A 21,155-nucleotide genomic window follows, 5' to 3' on the forward strand; every position below is an offset into this window, starting at 1 on the left:
TCTCAAAGTCATGTTAAGTCAAGCTCATGCACTGGTTTTGATAATGGAAAGCAGATTTCATATGATTCAATGTGTGTATTTCCTCTTAAAAACAAGAACTTGCATGCTTTAGAATGCTGGAAATAGCAGACACTTTGAAGAAGTTTAATCTTGATGATGTCAGAGAAACCCTGCCGTGGTTGGAAACATGGGGGCTGAATAAAATACCTCTGAGGAAAGTTGCAGTCAACAGAACTAGCCGTAGGGGAGTCTGCTGAGATCAGCTGAATGCTACCAAACAGTAGAGATTCGTATAATTCTGCATTGAGCTGGCTCAGCTGACACCATTGCACTCAACAGGAAACACACCAGGATGGTTGGGCACAGGGAGTAGTACTGGGCACTAAACTCTGTGAATTTCTTTCGTATTTCTAGCTGTTTTATGGTGCCACTAGACTAATTTTGCACAAAAATGCAAATATTCTGACTTATTTTTTTAAGTCTTCTCTTTTTTAAATATTTTTATTATTTTGCTTTGTCATCACTGCATCTAACGATGACCAGATGCCTCGCTTCTGAATATCGGTGACAAAAAATCAACCAATACTGGCTGGTATTGGCAGATACTGATACATCGGTATCAGCTCAGTCTTGCAACATTTCAAACAATTCTTTTTCACATTCTCTGGGTCTAGAAAGAAGTTTATATAATTGTTTTACTAATATCACATGACACTTTAAAGTGATATAATGCAACATGAGAATAATTTGGAAGTTATTTAATGTCATTAAAGGAACGTGATGTGATGAGTTAGTATGACTCAGATAAGTAGCCTTTGTTATTTTGAACTGGAATTATACAAGTATCATTTGCTTTTCTGCCACTTTTGGCTAATCGTAAAGATGAGGATTAGAGATGATATGATGAAATTGATGAAGGGACACTCACAAAGAACATTCATGGCCAAGGCAGGATTCAAACCTGGGATTCCTGGCATCGTAGCATGCTGTGCAAAATGGTGGTATTGGCTCAGCTCTATTCATTATTATTTGATAAACATCTGTTTAATAATTATATGAATACTAATAGTAATGGAAAGTGTTTTAAGTTGGGCACTGGAAATAACTGAATGAAAAGTAGTTTTCATATTTAGTTTAATATAGAAGCAACATGTATAAGAAAGGCACCTATTTGAACATTACAAAAATTCATACAAACAGTGTATATAAGACCGACCAATACCGGATTTCATTAACATTTCATATAATTCTCAGTCTCATTATACTCATAATTGCATTGTATGGCATGTATGTCTTGATACAAATATGAGTTGTTTACTTCTTCCCCTTATCGTATTTGTAGAATCCTTCACCGCTTTTTACGCCAAACTTCCCTTCGCTCACCAGCTTGTCGAGAAGTGGTATTGGACTGAAAAGTGGATTATGTGGAAATCTCTTGTGCCAGCCTGGAATGTGGAAAAAGAAATTAACTCCAATGCCCTAAAGGAATAATTAGACAACAATTATGTAGAAAATATATTTAGTTTACTTACGTGAAATTTAGTTATTTCCACGTTGCACAATTTAATGGTTCTTTCCGATTAATTTTGAAGGCTCACTGCCTTCACGTAAGTAATTCTTAAACCGTTTTTACCGCATCCATCTTGAATATTTAGTTTAGTCATTTATTTAATCCTTCTTTCTCTTTTATTGTAGCTAACTTCAGTTTTTAGGGCTGTGCCCATACCAACATACACACCATGCCAATAAGCTTACTGATTCATACTGATATCAGGGGTGAAAGGGGTAACCCTTTCCAACGACACCCAAATGTCAACCTCACTTCCACACTTGAAGACTAACGAGGCTCTGGCATCTGGATCTGCAGGCAGTATAAGCCTTTGTAGGAATTGTGGGTAACAGTATGGTATAGTGAAAACACATTTCTTCAAACTACTTACGGAACTGAGTTTCTGTAGACTTTTGGAAGCTCGTGGAAGTGTTTTCTCCCTTCGTTCAACTTATTCGGCTGGTAAATCATGTATTTTTCGATATAAATGTATCTCCGATGCACGATAGCTCTTGCCACCATTACCGTCGACTACATGAATCAAATGTTCCGTGCGTTCGATTATGTAACCCCCTGTTAGTGTAGCAACCATGCGGTAGTTTTACAAGATGACGTGTGAAGGTTGCATTGTGAATTTTTTTTTTCCAATTTAATTTTCTGTTTGCCTAACCTAACTGAACTGAACCTAACCTAACCTAACCTTCCGTGAATGGTTTGTGGATCAATTTTCGCTTAAAAACCTTCTGTGAATAGTTTGTGTGGCATTTTTCGGTTAATAAGTTTGGAAACACTGCATATCAGCTCATGATAGACGTGAGTCAAGATTTGCCTGCCATATTGTGTGTAACGAAAGCGAATTAGCAACGAACAATAAATACTTGTAATGTGAAAAATTACGCTTTTTCAGTGCAAAAAGCAAATCCCACGTTCAAAAATGATCCACTATGCATAACAGGTAAGTACAAATGTAAATAATTAGGAAATAAACGAGTGAAATGTGTTTTCACTATACCATACTGTTACCAGAATTGTGTTATGTCATCCAGATGTGTTTGCAATTGTCCCTTCATCCAATTCATCTTATCACCATTAATCTTCATCTTCTCAAGTAGCCAAAATGGCAGCAACGTGAAGTAAAATCAATCAATCATAGGGATACCAATGCTTGATGCAAATGCAGTAAAAAAAATAATTTAAAAATGATAAAATGGCATAACCTGTCAAAATACTGAAAAATGACAAGAAACCCCCAAGAAAAAGTGCAACATAAAAACAATGGTTTCTTGTTCTAAGTAAAGGGAAATGTATATTACGTTTTGCATAATCTTCAAGGATCTGAAAAAAGAGCATTGACTCCTGTGTCCTGATCATGACAGTTGGTAACTTACCCAGCTTGATCCCTCCCTTCCCTACTCTGAGACCATCTCAGATATGGGGCAAACAACAGAATGAATGAAATATAAGCATCCACGCTGCCTTACATCTATTTCCTCTCAATGATATATGTTGATTGCCATGGACGTGTACATTTTGTTTTTGACGAAAACACAAAATGTGAAATAACACACTGTAGTGTTAATTTTTCATGTTTTTGAAAGCTTTGAGGTGCATTGTGCTATCATGTTTTGTCACGAAATGATGCAAAAAAACTCTTAATCACGAAATTTAGTGTTTATTTATTCTTCAGAGTTTTGAATTATCCTTAGAGTTATGCAAATCATGGAAAATGATTCTCCTGTAAATATTTGAGAAGCAAAAATAGACCTCTACCCATGAATAAACTTAATACTCTGATAACTATATAAATGTGCAAATTAGAAGTGGAATGTTAATTTTGTGTAATAAGTATAGTTTTTAATCACCATTTTAACAAATGTCATTTTATATATTGCTTTTGATCCCAAGATATGCCAAGTTTTTGTACTGAAATCTTGATCTTGTATTCACCACAAATATGTAGATCTACTGATTGCTTTTAAATTACATATTGTAAATGTTGCTTCATGGTATTCAAAGTAAATCTCGCAATAAGTATTTTACATTGCACATAAGTATGAAAAGCTTAATGTGAAACCCACAGTTTTCGAACTTTGAATATTATGAAGTATGTGCAGTTTATTTAACTAGTGCATATTGGTAAAAAACTTTTCAAAATTATACGGACAAGGAATTCATTAGAAGATATATGGGTAAGTTGTATATACCACAGTGGTATATTAACTTGAAATAAAAGTTCCTATACACTCACATTCATTGTTAAAGACTACATATGCTTCATTTTTCAACAGGACTAGGCTATTCTTTGTTTCTTTATCTCAACACTTATTAGCATATGGAAGTAGAAAACATCTTACATCATGTGCCGGCAACATATTTGTTAAAAACAATAAAAAAAACACAAAACAGCATGTTAAAAAACACTTTAAGAGTTCTTCCAAGCTTTTAATTCCATCTTGGAATCATCATCAGGGCCGGTAGAGAGGCGACGGAAGGGACACTGTTGAAGTTCTTCCTAAAGTGTTTTTATCGTGCTGTTTGTGTTTTTTTTATGGTTTTTAACAAACTTATTAGCATCTAAACTTGTATTTCTGAGTTGCCATTTTTAAGACTGCATTTTTAAGGACTCTTCCTGCTTAATTGAACTGAGGATGTAAGAATTTTTACGCTTGTTTCAGGCTGGAAGTTAATCCAGATGTGAGGACATACACAAGTAGCGAATGAGGTTGGCTTACTTGTTCATAATTGAAATTGTGGAAAGATAAAAACAGACTAAAAAGCACTGAAATATATTCTTCGTTGCATACTTACCATCAAGAATGAACTTAGTTGTATCCAACCCTACATAGTCGGACAATTCAAATGGTCCCATGGGATAGCCAGCACCAAGCTTCATTGCAATGTCTACATCTTTAGCAGTTGCATCTCCTGTCAAAACAAAAATGGTGCTAAATTAACAAAATAAAAAAATAATACGAGGGCTATCCAGAAAGTCACTCACGTTTCGGCGGGGTGCCGCCATTTTGTTCAGGGACTTCCGCCCATTAAGTGTGTATCCAGCTGTGGACGTGTGAAGTTCGTGTCACTTCTGCTCTGTTTATAATACATTGTTAACATGAGTGCTCCGATTGAAAATCCCGCCAGTTGTGAAGTGAGGTCGGTCATATGATTTTTGTTGGCGAAATACACTAAACTGATTGACATTCATCGACAACTGTGTGAAGTTTACGGTAAAGATGTGATGTGATGAGGCGTTGGTGCCTCATGTTTAAAGATGGCCGCACAAATGTCCATGGAGTGGGGACACACCAGTTCACCAAAAAAAACCAAGAAAATGCTTGCAAACCATGTCTGCAAGAAAACTTATGGCTACTGTGTTTTGGGTTAGAGATGATGTACTACTAGTCGACTTTTTGGAACATGGTGCAACAATTACCGCTGACAAATATTGTGAAACATTACAGAAGTTGCGAAGAGCAATTCAAAACAAACGCCGAGGAAAACTGAGTGCAAAAGTCCTGATGTTTCATGACACACTCGGCCAACTGGATGATGGAACTTTTACAGGCCTTTCATTGGGAGGTTTTCAACCATCCGCCATATAGCCCGGATCTTGCACCAAGTGACTACCACTTGTTTCCCCACATGAAGATCTGACTAGCAACGCAGCACTTTGATGATGACGCAGACCATCAGGCTGGTGTGCAGAAATGTTTGAAGTCACAGGCGCCAACTTTCTATGACAATGGACTCTGTAAGCTTGTTCATCGCTCTGATAAGTGCCTAAATTTGTACTGCAACTATGTCGAAAAGTAGTGTAAAAATGTTGCTTCAAAATGTATATAATAAAAAATGTCTACTTTCACTTGTCTTCTTTTTATTCCAAAACATGAGTTAATTTCTGGATAGGCCCCGTACTATGCAACTAAGAATATAAGTTGGGAGATTATGTGCGTTTCAATAATGAGTTGAAGTAAACCTACTGTTTGCTTTCATCGGATTTATTGCAATGTATACTTTATGCTCAGATAGTCTAATCACTACTGTACCTACAGACTAAAGTGTGGTCTGAACAAAGGATCACACCAGAGAGATCCCTTGATTATAAGGCAACAGCAATACCACTATATTATTGTGGAGGACTGCGCTTTGGAAGGGATAAGAATTCATTTGTTATGGGTGTTACGTTTTTCCTCAATATTTTGCAATTGTAACAGAAGCATTGATTGATTGATTGATTGATTTTGTGTTTTAAGTCCACTTTTTTGCACAGTAAGGCTAATCGGGACTGGACCTACAGTTTAAAGTGGGATCCGAATCCCTCCACCGGTAATCAAATTGTAACAGAAGCAGAAGTAGTACATCAATAACTTTCTGCAGAAAAACTCACATGAACTAAAATAAAACCTTGTTAGAGAAATTGAAGGAAATATGTAGTCACAAGTGTGACCTTGTAAATTGTGAACTGTCTTTGCAGATAGAAAGCTTGAAATAAAAAAATACTCTAGTCCCTGAATAAACGTTATGCATTTTTATTTTTGAAAATATTCTTAAATTTATTAAAAAAAATCCCGCGTCATGGGTGTTTCACTTGTTTTGTCATAAGTGTTTTGAATGATCTACAAATTCAATTGATTGATTTCCTATATTTTACTTTGCTTTTCTGCCACTTTTGGTTAATTGTGAAGATGAGGATGGGTGATAATATGATGAAATTGATGAAGGACACTCACAAAGAACACCCAGGCACAGGCAGGGATTCGAAATCCCGGACCCCTTGCATCGTAGTGCAAAACCATGTAAAATGTGTTAACCAACCTGCCACGGAGGTTAGGCTGGCTCTATAAGTTCAATACAAAATAGACATGCTAGAAACAAAAGTATACAATCTGATATTTCTTAAAGGTGCTAAACTAAAAAAAAAGATCTGGTTAATTAAGAAAATTTTCTCCAATATTCCCACTTTTCATAGATTTGCTTGTATCGGGTGATTCCCTTGCTAGAGGCCCCAAATTTTTGTCGATAAAACTGCCATTTACTTAATGTTTGTCTTGAAATTTTGTATGCACATTCCTTGAACAATGAAAAACAGGATCTAACCCCTCGCAATAGGTTTGGATGCTTCCAATGACCTTCACTTGTTTTGTTCCACGACAATGCATCTCGGTAGTGTTGGCTTGAATGTATAGGGATTACAATGTACACAATCGAAGGGCGTGTGTTCCTCGTTCATAAATACTGGCCAACTGGTTCATTTAAAGCATGTCAAAGGGCATTTCAGACTGAATTTAGTGTGAGACTTGTACCTTTAAAGTGTTGTATCCAGAAATTGTTAAGAAAGTTAGAGATAAAACAGGATGTAAAGGAGCGATTACTGGCATCACCATCAAAATCATTGCAAAGACTTTCCCATATTCCATGTGTCAAAAATCTGCAAAAAAATCAAAACTATCAGACAATCGCAGCCCTGAAAGAATCTATACATCAAGAGATTGAAGCCATTACCAAAGCCACTTTAAGAAAAGTACCGTATTTACTCATGTATAATGTGCACATTTTACCAAAATTTTTGTTCCCAAAAACTGTGGTGTATATTATGCACGGATTAATTCAGACAGCCAACATGAAACCGTACAGGGCCATTCCATGATTTTGGCACACTTGCATTGATTTTTCAGGTATACAGAACCCTATCATGTTATATATTGTTGTAAAGCTTAAATCCTGCAGTTTCTGAATATGGCAACAGTATTCCATTCAAGATAATGACACTAATGTGAAATGCGGTTGAAATAAGCTCATCACAAAATGAAGGAATGTTGTGATTTCTATGGTGCTTTGGATGAAAGAAAACATAAGGAAAAAAGAAAACAATAATTAAAATACATTACTGGTCAAATAATAATATACAGAGGTTGTTCAGCGTATATTTGACCAAACGCGATTCCTCCCCCCTGCACTCAGAATGAACTCACCCAACCTTGGTCAGGCATGTTTGTCAGTGTAGTGTGTGAGCTGTAAAAGAGTGGTTGTGTTTTCTCACTGGGCCAAAAATCCCGCCCAAACTGAGCCGCTTTTTGGGAGGAGTGCGTTGTATAACTTTCCAAGTGTTTGAGTTTTCTCGCTTGGCCGAAAATGCTACCAAAACAGTTGCTTTTGGGAAGGTTATGTTGTAGCCTTTTATGACGCAAAGTTCAGTGTGTCAATAATCAGGAAGTAGTGTAAGAGCAAGAATTGTGACGTTAGTTTGACTTTATTCAAGAATGTGATCGGCAAGTATAAGGATTGCATGGCCCAAGCGTTCGGTTCTCCAACAAAGGGGACGAGAACACGGCCGTGCACACAAGCCACCACCAGTATGCAGGCGAAACTTTGCAGAATGGGCATGCAAGAGAATCCACCGACCCAAAGACAGATGGAAAATCATCTAAATATGTCTTTGGAAACTGTTAACTGCACCTTGCACCTGCATACTGGTGGTGGCTTGTGTGCACGGACGTGTTCTCGTCCCCTTTGTTGGAGAACCGAACGCTAGGGTCATGCAATCCTTATACTTGCCGATCACATTCTTGAATAAAGTCAAACTAACGTCACAATTCTTGCTCTTACACTACTTCCTGATCATTGACACACTGAACTTTGCGTCATAAAAGGCTACAACATAACCTTCCCAAAAGCAACTGTTTTGGCAGCATTTTCGGCCAAGCGAGAAAACTCAAACACTTGGAAAGTTATACAACGCACTCCTCCCAAAAAGCGGCTCAGTTTGGGCGGGATTTTTGGCCCAGTGAGAAAACACAACCACTCTTTTACAGCTCACACACTACACTGACAAACATGCCTGACCAAGGTTGGGTGAGTTCATTCTGAGTGCAGGGGGGAGGAATCGCGTTTGGTCAAATATACGCTGAACAACCTCTGTATATATATATATGGAGTGTGTAAATTCCTTAATGGAAGAAATCTTGTGCTGCTAACTGCTAGTTTGAAGGTTCTGAATGTGCCTCATATAAAAGGATATTTCACGTGATTTTTTACTTTGTAATGTAATGTTCTGCGACACAAAGACAAGCAGTGCACCTCTGGTGGAATTCGAGCATGCACCTTCCATCACATGGGATGCATATAAGCAGTTGGGCGAGATATAATATAAAATAACTTTCTGAACACTGCAAATCCATAATGAAATTTTGATCTCCTTTCTACTATTACAAAATACGGTGGTTAAAGAGTGAAAGCTTTGGGATGCTAAACACAGTGGAGGGAGAAGGGGGAGGCACCATGGGTTGGAGACTTATTGTTTACACAAGAGGATATTCTCCTCTTGGTCCACATACCAACAGGTATTCACTCTTGATCAGCATAGCAACAGCTTTACGACCAACTAAAGAAGCCATTTCTTGAAACTGGATTGTACTGCACATTATATAAGAGATATAATTTTTTGTAACTTTTACCCATCAAAAACAAGGATGCGCATTATACACGCACTCGTAAATACGGTATTCCAGAATTTGGAGAGATGTGTACAAGAGTGAAAGGGGACCATTTTCAGCATCGGATATGAGCAGATCCTGTTTTACATTGTTCAAGGTATGTGGATACAAATTTTCAATACAAACTTTAATTAATTGGCAGTTTTATAGACAGAAGTTTGGGGCCTCTAGCGAGGGAATCACCCTGTATTATACAAGTGTGGTATCACCAAGGAACTCCCAAGCTTGGTTCCACAGTAATGCAAAACTGCTCAAGAAACGAGGAGATTCAACAACACAGTGGGGTTACTGAAGCAGCAGGACAAAATAGGTTATGCATACCGAAGTGGTTTGCTTTTACAAGTGAAAACTTCCTGCTCATAGACTGTGTAACAATGAGGATAGAATTGGAACACAGTGAAAAGAGAGCAGTGATGGAAAAACCAAAGACTGAGAACTTACTTCTCAGCAGGTACTGGAAATGATGAAGGATGATGATGAATAAAGAAAACTGACATCAAACAATATCAACAAACAAGATAGATAAAAGAACAAGAAATACCTCTTTCGACCAATCTCACAGCTTCTGCCATGTACGGGACAAGCAGCCTGTTTACAACAAAGCCTGGCGTGTCCTTGCATGTGATTGTTGTCTTTCCCAGGGATTTCCCCCACTCCATCATCCTCTGGTATGTTTCCTCCGAGGTTTCTGGAATCCGAATTACCTGAAAAAACAGATTCAGGATCACACACTCAACGAAATCTCAACCACAGTGTGATATCACCTAGAAATAGTTGCACTGAGGTTTAATCATATCCTAGCATGCTACTCCACGGTTCTCATTCTCCACAGCAAAACAATTTCCCCAACTTCTCCAGGTATTTTGGAATACACATCCCGACCACTGTAACCACTACAGCAGAGTCAATATCACTTTGAACCAAAACATTTAGAGTTTCCGACCGATACAAATGTTTGAAAAATGTAATAATTAATTGTTCTTCTTAAACTTCATTTATTCAATCCCTACTTTCTTGCCTGGTAGACACCCTGAATAATCAAAAATTATACCATAATATTTCAACACATATTCTGTAATCACAATATCCAGTTCTTCACAAAACTGGTGCAAAATAGAAAGTAATTCTCGAATTTTGCACAATTTCTACATTAGATTCCACGAAAGTACCGCGTGGCCAAGGTCCGTTGACTTGTTTGCCGCCTGCTTTGGAAGTTCTGTTCATAACGTCCCTTTTAAGCAAGCCAAGGTGGTTGTAAAACTGTGACATCATAGGGATGAAAGATCGCTGGGGAAAGTTTGGTATCTGCTAGTTTTAACAAAGGAAACGTGTTTCCCTGTTCTTTCCTTGCTCTTGTATTAGTGTATTTCCAGTTATTTTTTTATGAGATTCATATTGTAGTGTCAGAGTGACAATAAATAATGTCTCACTGTGCTGCAAGCACATGAGTATCTCAAGAAAATGAAAAATTCAGATATTGTTTACCGTATATTTTAATCCGATGAGAAGTTCCGAAAAAGCAAATACTACTGCAAAGACAAATTTTAGGTTGCCATTTTTCTTTTTATACCAGAATGTTACGAATGTGATTAAAATACGAATTAGTAGGAATTATACCAAAGAAGAGTCTGAAGAAAGGTGCCATTCATAGAATGATAATCCCAGATACACCATCTTGATCAGTATTATCAATCGTTTCTTCAATACAAAATGAAAAAATCGTATAAACAAAACAAGTATTTCGTGTTTTGTCAAGCAAGAACGTTCTTTTTTTTGAATTTGATATTTGAACAGCAGGATCCAGAAAAAATTAAAGGAGAATACCATGAAGCGAAAACAATGAATCCAGAGCTGCTCTTTTTCCAATTCTTTCCAGCACTAACCGTGGGTAAATTTGTTTTTTGCTTACTTATAATTTTTTCTATGCACCATCACATTCATTTGAATTTGAATTTGAATTTAAAATTTTGAATGCGTCAGCACTAAGGCTATTTTGCACCCGTCACATTATACAGGGTCCAGCCCCTTATCGTTACACATAACAACTCTAACGTTGCATAACTAAATCATAAAATATTCGGACTTTCGTTAAAAGCTGAGGCTGTAAAGGAGCACTCAGCACAAATAACGACAACACACAGGACAACACAAACAAAATTGTACTGGCTATGCGGCCAGTCGCCAGAGCCTTGTTAGTCTGCAGTCCAGGGTGTACTATGTGGAAGGGAGGTTGACTATTGGGTGCACTACGTGGAAGGAGCACCCCTTACACCCCACCAGCACATTCACGTATTTTGTGTAAGTTAAGTTGTATTGCGATGCTCTTCAATATGTGTTTATTCTTTTAAAAACAAGAGCGTTGTATGTTTTACAATGTTGGAAATAGAACACTCTCGGAGAAGTTTCATCCTGATGATGTCACAGAAACCCTGCCGGGTTGTAAACATGGGGGCTGGAAAAAAGGCTAGTTATGACCAGACCTTTAAGAGTGGGGGAAATTAGCAGTCTACGAACCTTGCCGCGTGGCATATTTGTGAACCCCATGAAAGACCAAATGTAAAAAAAAGTAACTGCCAATACAAATAAATAATTCCAACTAATATATTTTGACACTGATACCACTAATATCTGCCATCAATATCGCTCAGCCCAAAAATAATGATGTGAAGTGTCAAGATACACTTGATGTTCAAGATAATCATGTTCATTAAACACAGACAAAAATATATTTGAAGCAAATTAACTATGAGGAGTTGGTTCAATGGAGCCAATTGCACAATACAAAATTTTAAAATCTATGTTGCCACATCAAGAAGTCGGTTCATGAAAAAGTGGAATTTATATAACTCACTAATCATGGTGAGCACAAAAAAACAGCAACTTAATTTACTGACTTTTTCACAGAGAAAGGGACAGAGTTGGAAACAAGCAACATAGGACATCAACATTAAGAACAAGATTGTACATTTATTCAAAGAAGCAATGTAATCTGAATTCAGTACTAACCTCAAGTAATTTCATGACAGGCACTGGATTGAAAAAGTGAAGTCCTCCAAATCTATCTTTCCTCGAAGAAATGCTAGCGATTTCTTGGATGGACAACGAGGAGGTGTTGGATGCAAAAATTGTATGTGGAGGAGCAATCTGAAAAATATTAAATAACATTCTTCATTCATAATATGTTTTGTGCGAATTACTCACAGTGGACAAATATTAAGAAATATTTCTATTATGAAAACACAATAAAATATGAAATTCCGTGATTCCACATGGGAGCATCAGCTGATGACAGCACATTTGGCAAGGGGATTTTGATTTTATAGTTTTAATCGGTTGTAACCTGTTTTTGTAAATTTTAGTGAATAATGACAAGGGGTAAGGATATATTTTTTATATGGGAACAACTTTTATCAAATTCTCTACTTCCATTCCAACCTGCAAAAATCTTTTCCTTCAAAGATAAACTTGACGTGGCTTGGTAGTGACACATGTCTAGAATTGCCTGAAGAAGGAGGCGGTTGTACATACAAAACGTACCAGTTTCAAAGAAACAATATCGTAAGTAGTGACCTTTTATTTGATATTTTTATTGTGTTTTCATAATAGAAATATTTCTTTCTTTGTAAAGCTTGTATCATCACACAGTATTGAAAAAAAAAAACATGTTACAAATTTTGTTGCACGTACAGGCAAGTTCAAAGCAACTCACATTTTGTGATGTGAAAAATTACCTTACAATATGGTCCAAGAAATGTTAAATTTTAAGAAACAGCTTGTTATGCACATGTTAACAGAATGAAAGTATGGCCACGAAATTAAGCAGGTGGAGGAAGTTCGCGCTGTTGCCACGTCGGTGCACAACCACAGAGGTTTAAGAGAATGAAAGATCTTGTTGTGGAGTTTGTCTTTGTAATTCATATGATACAAACTGACAGTATTTGCTCGAAAGGCCAGGGATGACACAAAAGTGTTCTGGATGGAGGTCGGTCTGACGTACGAACTAGGCAACACAGCCCGGTTGAAGTTGCCACACAGTGCGTGAGAACCAGCGACTCTTGTCCTGTTCTCGATTGCTTTTTCCATGTGGTACCAACACAATTCTGCCCGGTCGCCTATTTTCATAGATATTGATTTAGATTTTATACACTCTCATACATACAGTAATAATAATTTTTATGTGTAATTGCATCAAAGTGACTAAATATCTACCATTATACGTTATTTAAATATATTATCAAAAGTTTTATTGTAAATTTATTTTTTTAAAACTATGTTTTGTCCAAGTTTTATGTTATGCAATTGACATATTTACTTATGTATAATGCACACTATTTTACAAAAGGTTTGCTCCCAAAAACTGTGGTGAGTATTATGCATGGAATAAATCGGACACCCACCTTGAAACCATGCATGTTTTCACTATGTTACTGCATATAAAACATATATCAACAGGTGCGAATACAAATTACCAGGTTGGATTTTGTTAGTAATAATATTTTTTAAGGGAACACTTAAAAGTGAAATAGCAATTTCCCATGATTTTTCATTTGGTAATGGAACCTTTATGCGATACTGAGAAAAACGGCACCTTATTGGCAGAATTAGAATATTTGTCAGGTGAGAAATAAGAGAAAATAACTTCCCGAGTGCTGCAAATCCATAGTATAATTTTGATCACATTTCCACTACAGAATACACAAGGTGGTTGCAGAAGTGAAAGCATTGGGATGCTAAACACAGTGGAGGGAGAGGGGAAGAAGTGGTATGCATTGGGGATTCATTCTATACACAAGACAATATTCTCCTCTTGGTCACATAGCAACACCTTTACGACCTTCAACTAAGAAAGTCATTTCGTGAACCTGAATTGTACTCCACATTATATACAGATATATTCTTTTGTCGCTTATCCCCATCAAAAACCATGGTGCACATTATACATGCATGGTAAATTGTTTCCTTTTGAATTGTATGTTCCTTTTCTGCCTCAGGCTATTAATGATGATGAGGTTGAATGATGAAGACAGACTCATAAAGAAACACCAGTGGACAGGACATTAGTGGAGAGATTGAGTTCAACAGTCAACACACCCAAAAAAACCAAATAAATCATCTATTTTCCACACAGAAGTTGTGATTATTTGTGAGTAGCCAGAAGTATTTACATATTTTTCGTGCTTGAAGAGAACCTAATTCAAGTTCATTGTTAAAAACATTTCTATCTTCTGAAGTGTATAGGAGATATGCAAACAATAAAATTTGAATAAGAAAGCTGAAATCACAGTGTGTACAAAATGAAGAAAATAATAATCGATATTTTGCAAAACTGAACGCATGTTAGAAATGAGTATGATAATTGTTATTCGCTAAGGTTAGAATAAATTCAAAGCATTTAAATACATAAAACACTTTGTTGTACAAATTGAGTTTTTATGTCATTCTAAACTCTTTTCTGAAAAGCGGACATTGTTACATTCCACACTTGTGTAGTTATAGTACTGTAGTATAATTACTAACGTATTACATGAACAATTTATTTACATAAATAATGTTTTGGCATAACATACTATTAAAATTAGGGCTGGGACGATACCACTTTGAAATATCAATACCGATACTCTTACTGATTTCCACCGATACCGATACTTGAAAATTGCAATAATTAAAATTTGTTCAAAATAATGATCAACATTGGTGGGTAAATATTCTTCTCCAACTATACACATCAATTTATCAAGAAATTTGCTTCAGAATATTCAACAATTACATCAAAATATTAAAATAGATGTTATGTAATCACAAAATACAGTTTCCTGTGCAAAATAAAAATAAAGTTTGAATCTTGCACATTTTTCAGACACCGCGAAAGTGTTGTGCAGCATTTTTTTGGACCCCATGAAAGACCAAAATACCGGGGAAGTATCTGTTGGTATTGGTAGACGAATTCCAACCGATACTTTATGATACATAGGCATCGGTATTGGCTCAGCTCTAATTAAAATTACAATTATGTATTTTTTTTTGGTGGGAAAGGTCAGACACGTTTCAACGTTAAAAACTTACCGCATCAATTGACGAGAATACTTTATGCTTTGCACCCATGTTCTCCACGATGGCTTCCACAACCAAATCGGTGTCTTGCACGCATGACTCCAATGACGTGGACGTTGCAATTTTCGACAGAGTCTCAGAAACGAAGGTCTGGGCACCACTCGGATTGTCCTTGAAAAGAATAATAAAAAATTTAAGTGCTGAGTTTCAACTTCTAGCACTAACTCTATCAAGACAAGAAAACAAAGTTAATTAAAATGACAGATATGTCTCACACACACTCATTTGCTGCATGGGCTTGATCCTCCCATGTACCATGTATGTAATGCCATTTTAAGTGATTGGCACATTCTTCTCAATTTTAATTTCCCTAGACAGAGATTTAGAAAATGTTTTGAACTTTTGGAGAAGAGTCTCTTCCACGTTCTGGGAGTGAGTTTCTTTTGTGTGTCATTATTACCTTTTTAATGTATTGTGTTTGTCCTCTGTAGATCCCTTTATAGCCTTGCACTTATAACCTCTCTTAAGGGGATCTTTAGCAGTGTTGGCAAATTGTGTTTTTTTAAAAAAGAAACAAAAGAAAGTTTTTTTTGGTTTAAACATGTTTTAATCAAGAACCAAAAAAATCATTTTAAACAAATAAAACATTTAAAACATAATGCCAAGATGACTTATTTTCTACGAATAATGTTAATAAGGTAAAAAAGGTAAAGTGTTCCCCTGTGCATAGCACCACGCCATGAAGGCGTATAGGGGGTGTGGGGGTAACGCCCCACACTTTCTTGATCAGGTCGTGAGTGGGGGTGATGTGATCAGCATCACGCCCCTGACCGCCTTTACCCCCCAGGGTTTCCCCCAGGTACCCATGTTATTCGACGCTGGGTAGGCGCCGGAGCCGCTTCCACCGTTAGAAAAGTTCCCGGATTTGAACCGGCCGGGGATCGAACCCGGGACCTTTAGCATGGTAGTCAGACGCGTTACCGACTGAGCCACCGCGGCCTCATATAATGTTAATAAGGAATCTCTTAATCATCCAAGGAAGGAATGGGTTTGTTATTGAAACTTTAAACAGTAAATATATTTGGATCTGTTATCGGATCAGCCTGTGCAGCCTGTATAGGCCTATTTACTTATGAACACTTGTTTCAAATTTGGTTAACAAAACATATCACTGCAAGAATAACAACCACATTCACTGTTGGCCTCCCTGGAAAAAGCTATATTAGTGGACACACTTCAAATCATTTTTTCTAAAGCTCACACACACACATTAAAATACCTGGAATTTCTTCTTAGCAACTTTTGCCAGACTACCCTCAATCCTTTGTATGGCTTTCTCTAATACTGTTTTGTCAACATCCACCAACTGAACCTGCTGTCCAGACTGTGCTGCCACCTGAAAGACATTTCACAAACTATTAATAATCACCTAACGTGGAACTTGGGCCAAGATATAACATTTCTATTGAGAAAGAAACCAATTACATTATCAATATTTTACAAAATTACAAATAAATATAAAATTATACATATTTATTTATTTATTCCAAGTTTCAGATACAGCATTTGTAATAGCCATTTTACACTGAAACTGTAATAGATAAACAAGAATAAGTCAAGATGGTTTTAAGTATAAAAAAACAAAAAAAACAAACAAGAAAGTTAAACATAAATACGACAAGATATAAAAAAATATATAAACAATAAAAAGATCTACAGATGAATTGTAAGTGACGAATGGAAAGTACAGTACTTTCCAGGAAGAAAACTTCAATATTTGCAGGCAATTTATTGTAGAACTGGGGCAGCCTGTAGAAAGAGAACGCTGTATAAGAGAAAGCCTAGTGGTAGGGTTGTGGAACAATTGAGTGTTTCGGGTCGATCAAGAGTTGAATTCTGTGAGTAGAAATTCTAGTCTTAATTTTTTATTGATTTTGACATATTTTCTGGCATGTAGACATTTCCGTTCTTGGCAACAGTGGCAGGAGTGGTCAGCTCAAGATTTCTCAGCAATTACATGTGGCTCAGTTCACTGTTAGTGATGTCATTGTCACGTGGAAACTTCATGGAAGCACTCAACCCAATCACCACTCTAGTAGGGACAAGACAGTAAATGACCAGGACAAGCAAATTCCGAAGCATGTTGTGTGAACCAATCGTCAGTCTTATCAACGATTGCAGAGGATTTCCATCGCAGCTCAGAGGTACAGAGGCCATCTGCTGGGTGTGACAAAACTGGGCTTGCATGGTCGTTCTGCAGCTAGAAATCCATTTATCACATGCACCAATGACCTATGTCCTTTAAAGTGGTGCAAACAGCACCATCACTGGTCTATGGAGCAGTAGAAGGAGGTCTTATGGACTGATGAGTCATGGTATATGATCTATGATTTGGCAGTCGGATGGACACGTGTGAACTTGGCACATGCCGGGAGAACATTTGCCCATGTTGTATCGACAGTGAAATTTGGTGATACTGGGTAATGGCCTGTGGCTGTTTTTCCTGATTTGGACTTGGGTTCTTAGTTTTAATCAATGGGTTCTTAGTTTTAATCAATGTGTCTATGACCTCTGACATGTACCAAATTTTTTTAGACAATAATACTGTGGCAACAGTTTGGAACAGGTTTGTGGATATATATATGTAAACAAAATACAAATAAATATAATAAAAATACTACATATAACTAGTCTATTAAGAAAGTTTACTATCAGTTAAACGTATGTACTCAGACTAGTTTTCTGTCTAACGCTGACAGTTGTTATAACACTGGCATCCAGGATTTGCCTATCCACCCTAAATTTTTCATCATAAAGAATTAGTGATTCTGTGTCGCACACCATGCAATGTTTGCTTCACACCCTCACATTAATATATTGACAACTTGTCAATATATTAATGCGATGATGTGAAACAAACGTGGCATGAAGTATGACAATTATCTTCTTTTTTTTACAATTCCATTTGTTGTCCATTGTGCTATTTTTTAATTTCCACTAATGGTACATAAGACAGACGCAAGCTAAGGGGTGAAAGAGGAAACATTGTAGAAGATGAAGAAATAAGGAGAGTGTAGAGAAATCATTTTGAAAAATTGCTGAACATGAAAAAAGGAAATGAACATAAAGTGAAGGAAGCACTGAAGAGAATTGAAGAGAATGAAGAGAAGCAGAGCACCTGGAATAGATGAAGTGCCAGTGGAAATGATACTAGAGCAGGAGCGATTGGTGTGCAGTGGCTGTACAGTGTGGCAAGAGAGAGAAGGGTCTCACTGCAGAACATGGGCTGCTTTTTTCTTCTAAATAGACGAACAAAATTTATATCCCCTGAAAGTACGTACCTTCTACATCAATTTTCCGGTGTTCCTTTTACGATTACTATTATATTATTGCACGTAAAAAATGTTTTTTCCTGCTACTAAAAGCAATGCATTTCTTCATTTGTTCGCGTCCATATTGTTTACGCGCTCAAGTGTTGTGCGATAAATGAGACCCTTAATTTCGCGGCATTCGAGGTGATTTGTCGCTCCGGATTCCACCCACAGACGCACAGTTTCTTTCATTATTTCAGACGAGGAATGCTTACAAGGTTAGGTTAGGCCTGTTAGGTTGGGTTCCAATAGCATAAATACAATGAAAAATGTTTTTCCTGCTACTAAAAGCAATGCATTTCTCCATTCGTTTGTGTCCACATTGTTTACGCATAGTTTCTTTCATTATTTCTTCGAGGAATGCCTACAAGGTTAGGTAGGCCTGTTAGGTTAGGTCTCATTAGCATAAATACAATGACTAATTATTATTTAGGCTAAGTGAACTAAACCTAGCTACCTAACAACATAGGCATTTTTTGCTTTCACTAGATTTGTGAAGGAATATGCCTTTTCCTTCGTTGCTACGATTTCAATACCGCCCAACCTGGACACGTTTTTCTGGTTTTCTTAAAGAAAAAAAAATGTCCGCACCTTAAAACTTACTTTTCCCGATTACTAACTAGAAAACGTTACCAAAAAATTATGAACCGCGTTCCTCCTAAGCAGCCCATATTCTGCAGTCTTACCGAGAGAAGTGCCACGAGATTGGACGAAGGGACAAATAGTTCTCATATTCAAGTAGGGGGACAGAAAGGAATGTAAAAACTACAGAGGAATACCACTAATGTGCCATGCAGCAACGGTGTGTGAGAAAATATTAGAGAAAAGAATAAGGGAAGTGATGGAGCTGAATATGAGAGAGGAACAGTATGGATTTATAAGAGGCAGATCAACAGCAGATCTGATATTCACCATAAGGCAAATACAGGAGTACGGAAATGATCTGATTATGTCATTGCTGGATGTAGAAAAGGCGAATGATAGCATGGACAGAACAAATATTCAGAAGGCTCTAAGGGAGAAAGGAGCAGCAGCATCGCATGAGGTTCACATACAGGTGGTCACAATCAATGTTTTATACTGAATGCAGATTTACTCCTCTCCCTTTTAACTTCATCTTTAATTGAAAAAAGTGAGAATAACAGTTCAACTTATTTTCAACAATCATTCATTGGTTTTTCTCGATTTACTCCTCCAGGAAATTTTTCCTCGCTTTGGGAATTACGTTGTTGTATTTTCCTTATAAGCTTTCCAACGATATATGACACGTATTTCTTAGGAAAAGGACGTAAACTAGAGTCTTCCCCTTAAAACAACAAATCAATCCAATCCAATTCTTTTAAAACTTGAGAAACCATCCATTTATATACTCCCGTGGCGGCGCTTGTGGACTCGACAACATTATACTTAAGTTTATGTAACTCCTTCTGATTTCGCAAATATGTTGCAACATTGTAAACAATTTCTCTGGCCTGTCCTCTAAGAGGCTTTCTAGAGAAGATTGTGGATTTCGTTGGACTCGGCATGATTTGATTTTTGCATTTCAAAAATATGCAACCAAGAGTAAAGAGCAGGAACATTTCAGTGCTTTAAAAAAGAACACAGGCAAGCGTGAAACCCACTCAGCTTTTTTTTTAAAAAAAAAACAGGCCACTGCTCGATGTCGCATTCAGAAAATGAAGTCATTCACCCAGTAGTTTATCTTCGTTATAAATGTTAATGCGCGTGCGTAATACTAGTTTACAATCCGCGCACCACTCGCATTTTCAAAGATCGGATTAAATCTAATGAACCACCGATAAACTGATATGAGCCGGCACCCACAATCTACACAGTAAAAATAGTATGTCATATTTGTCTTAGCTTAATTTTGCTGAGTTGGCACCACTCGTAGTCTCAAAGCCAGACCAGTATGTAGAAGAGTGGTGGGGAGGATGACATAATAGGAAGTGCTCCGCAGCGATCTGCGCATATCGGGACTTAACTTGTCAGCCTATAGTGGAGTGTTAGGAGAAGAGGACACGATTGGAACACCATGGAAAGAGCGGAATGGGGGAAGACCAGAAGAAAATGGTGAGGCTTGACTTCTATGCCGACACAGCAAGATGCAGGAAACGCGAAGGATGATGGTACATTTCACGTACATAATGACCCTGATAACAGACAGAAAAGATAAATCCTCTAAAACAGTTCGGGATCAATTACAAAACACGGTATCCAGCATAACTATAATAATAATAATAATAAAATCGTGGACCCTTCGGCGTTAAATTTACTATAATGATCTTGCAAATTATGGGTGGGGATTTTCAACCATTTTTTCTGCATAGTCAATCTGGTAACAGTTCGTTATATTTTTACCTGAGCAATTCCCGAACCCATAAGTCCACCGCCAATAACTGTTATATTTTTTATAGGGACCGACATCGTTCTTGAAGTTGAAAGGCATCTCTTTGCCACAAAACACGAGTAAAACGCCATGTTAGACATCAACAGTATTACCAATACCATGTAGTTTTTATTCTATACTATAGACAAAACGATGGTACTGTTTTTTTTGCTCAAAATTAGATTTTACTTTTACCTATTCTATGCTTTTACTTCTACCTCTGTTTTACTATTTCGAGTTGATCTTCCTTCATATTTGCATATGTTCGAAATCCCGAAAGTTGTACCGTGATCGGAAATAAA

The 21,155-nt window shown here is 37.0% G+C and overlaps 1 protein-coding gene across 1 annotated transcript; it reads right to left on the minus strand.

Moving 5' to 3' along the window:
* Positions 1-1,115: 1,115 nt before the first annotated feature.
* LOC145997009 (hydroxyacyl-coenzyme A dehydrogenase, mitochondrial-like) lies at positions 1,116-20,952 on the minus strand. Its single transcript, XM_083133623.1, has 7 exons — positions 20,826-20,952; positions 16,373-16,489; positions 15,106-15,264; positions 12,049-12,186; positions 9,584-9,746; positions 4,358-4,474; positions 1,116-1,445 (listed from the first exon to the last, which is right to left on the minus strand). The coding sequence occupies exons 1-7, from the start codon at positions 20,943-20,945 to the stop codon at positions 1,315-1,317; spliced, it is 945 nt and encodes a 314-aa protein (XP_082989749.1). The 5' UTR covers positions 20,946-20,952; the 3' UTR covers positions 1,116-1,314.
* Between the last annotated feature and the right edge of the window lie 203 nt (positions 20,953-21,155).

The sequence above is a fragment of the Lepisma saccharinum genome, chromosome 13, assembly GCF_977018435.1.
Source record: "Lepisma saccharinum chromosome 13, izLepSacc3.1, whole genome shotgun sequence".
NCBI lineage: Eukaryota > Metazoa > Arthropoda > Insecta > Zygentoma > Lepismatidae > Lepisma > Lepisma saccharinum.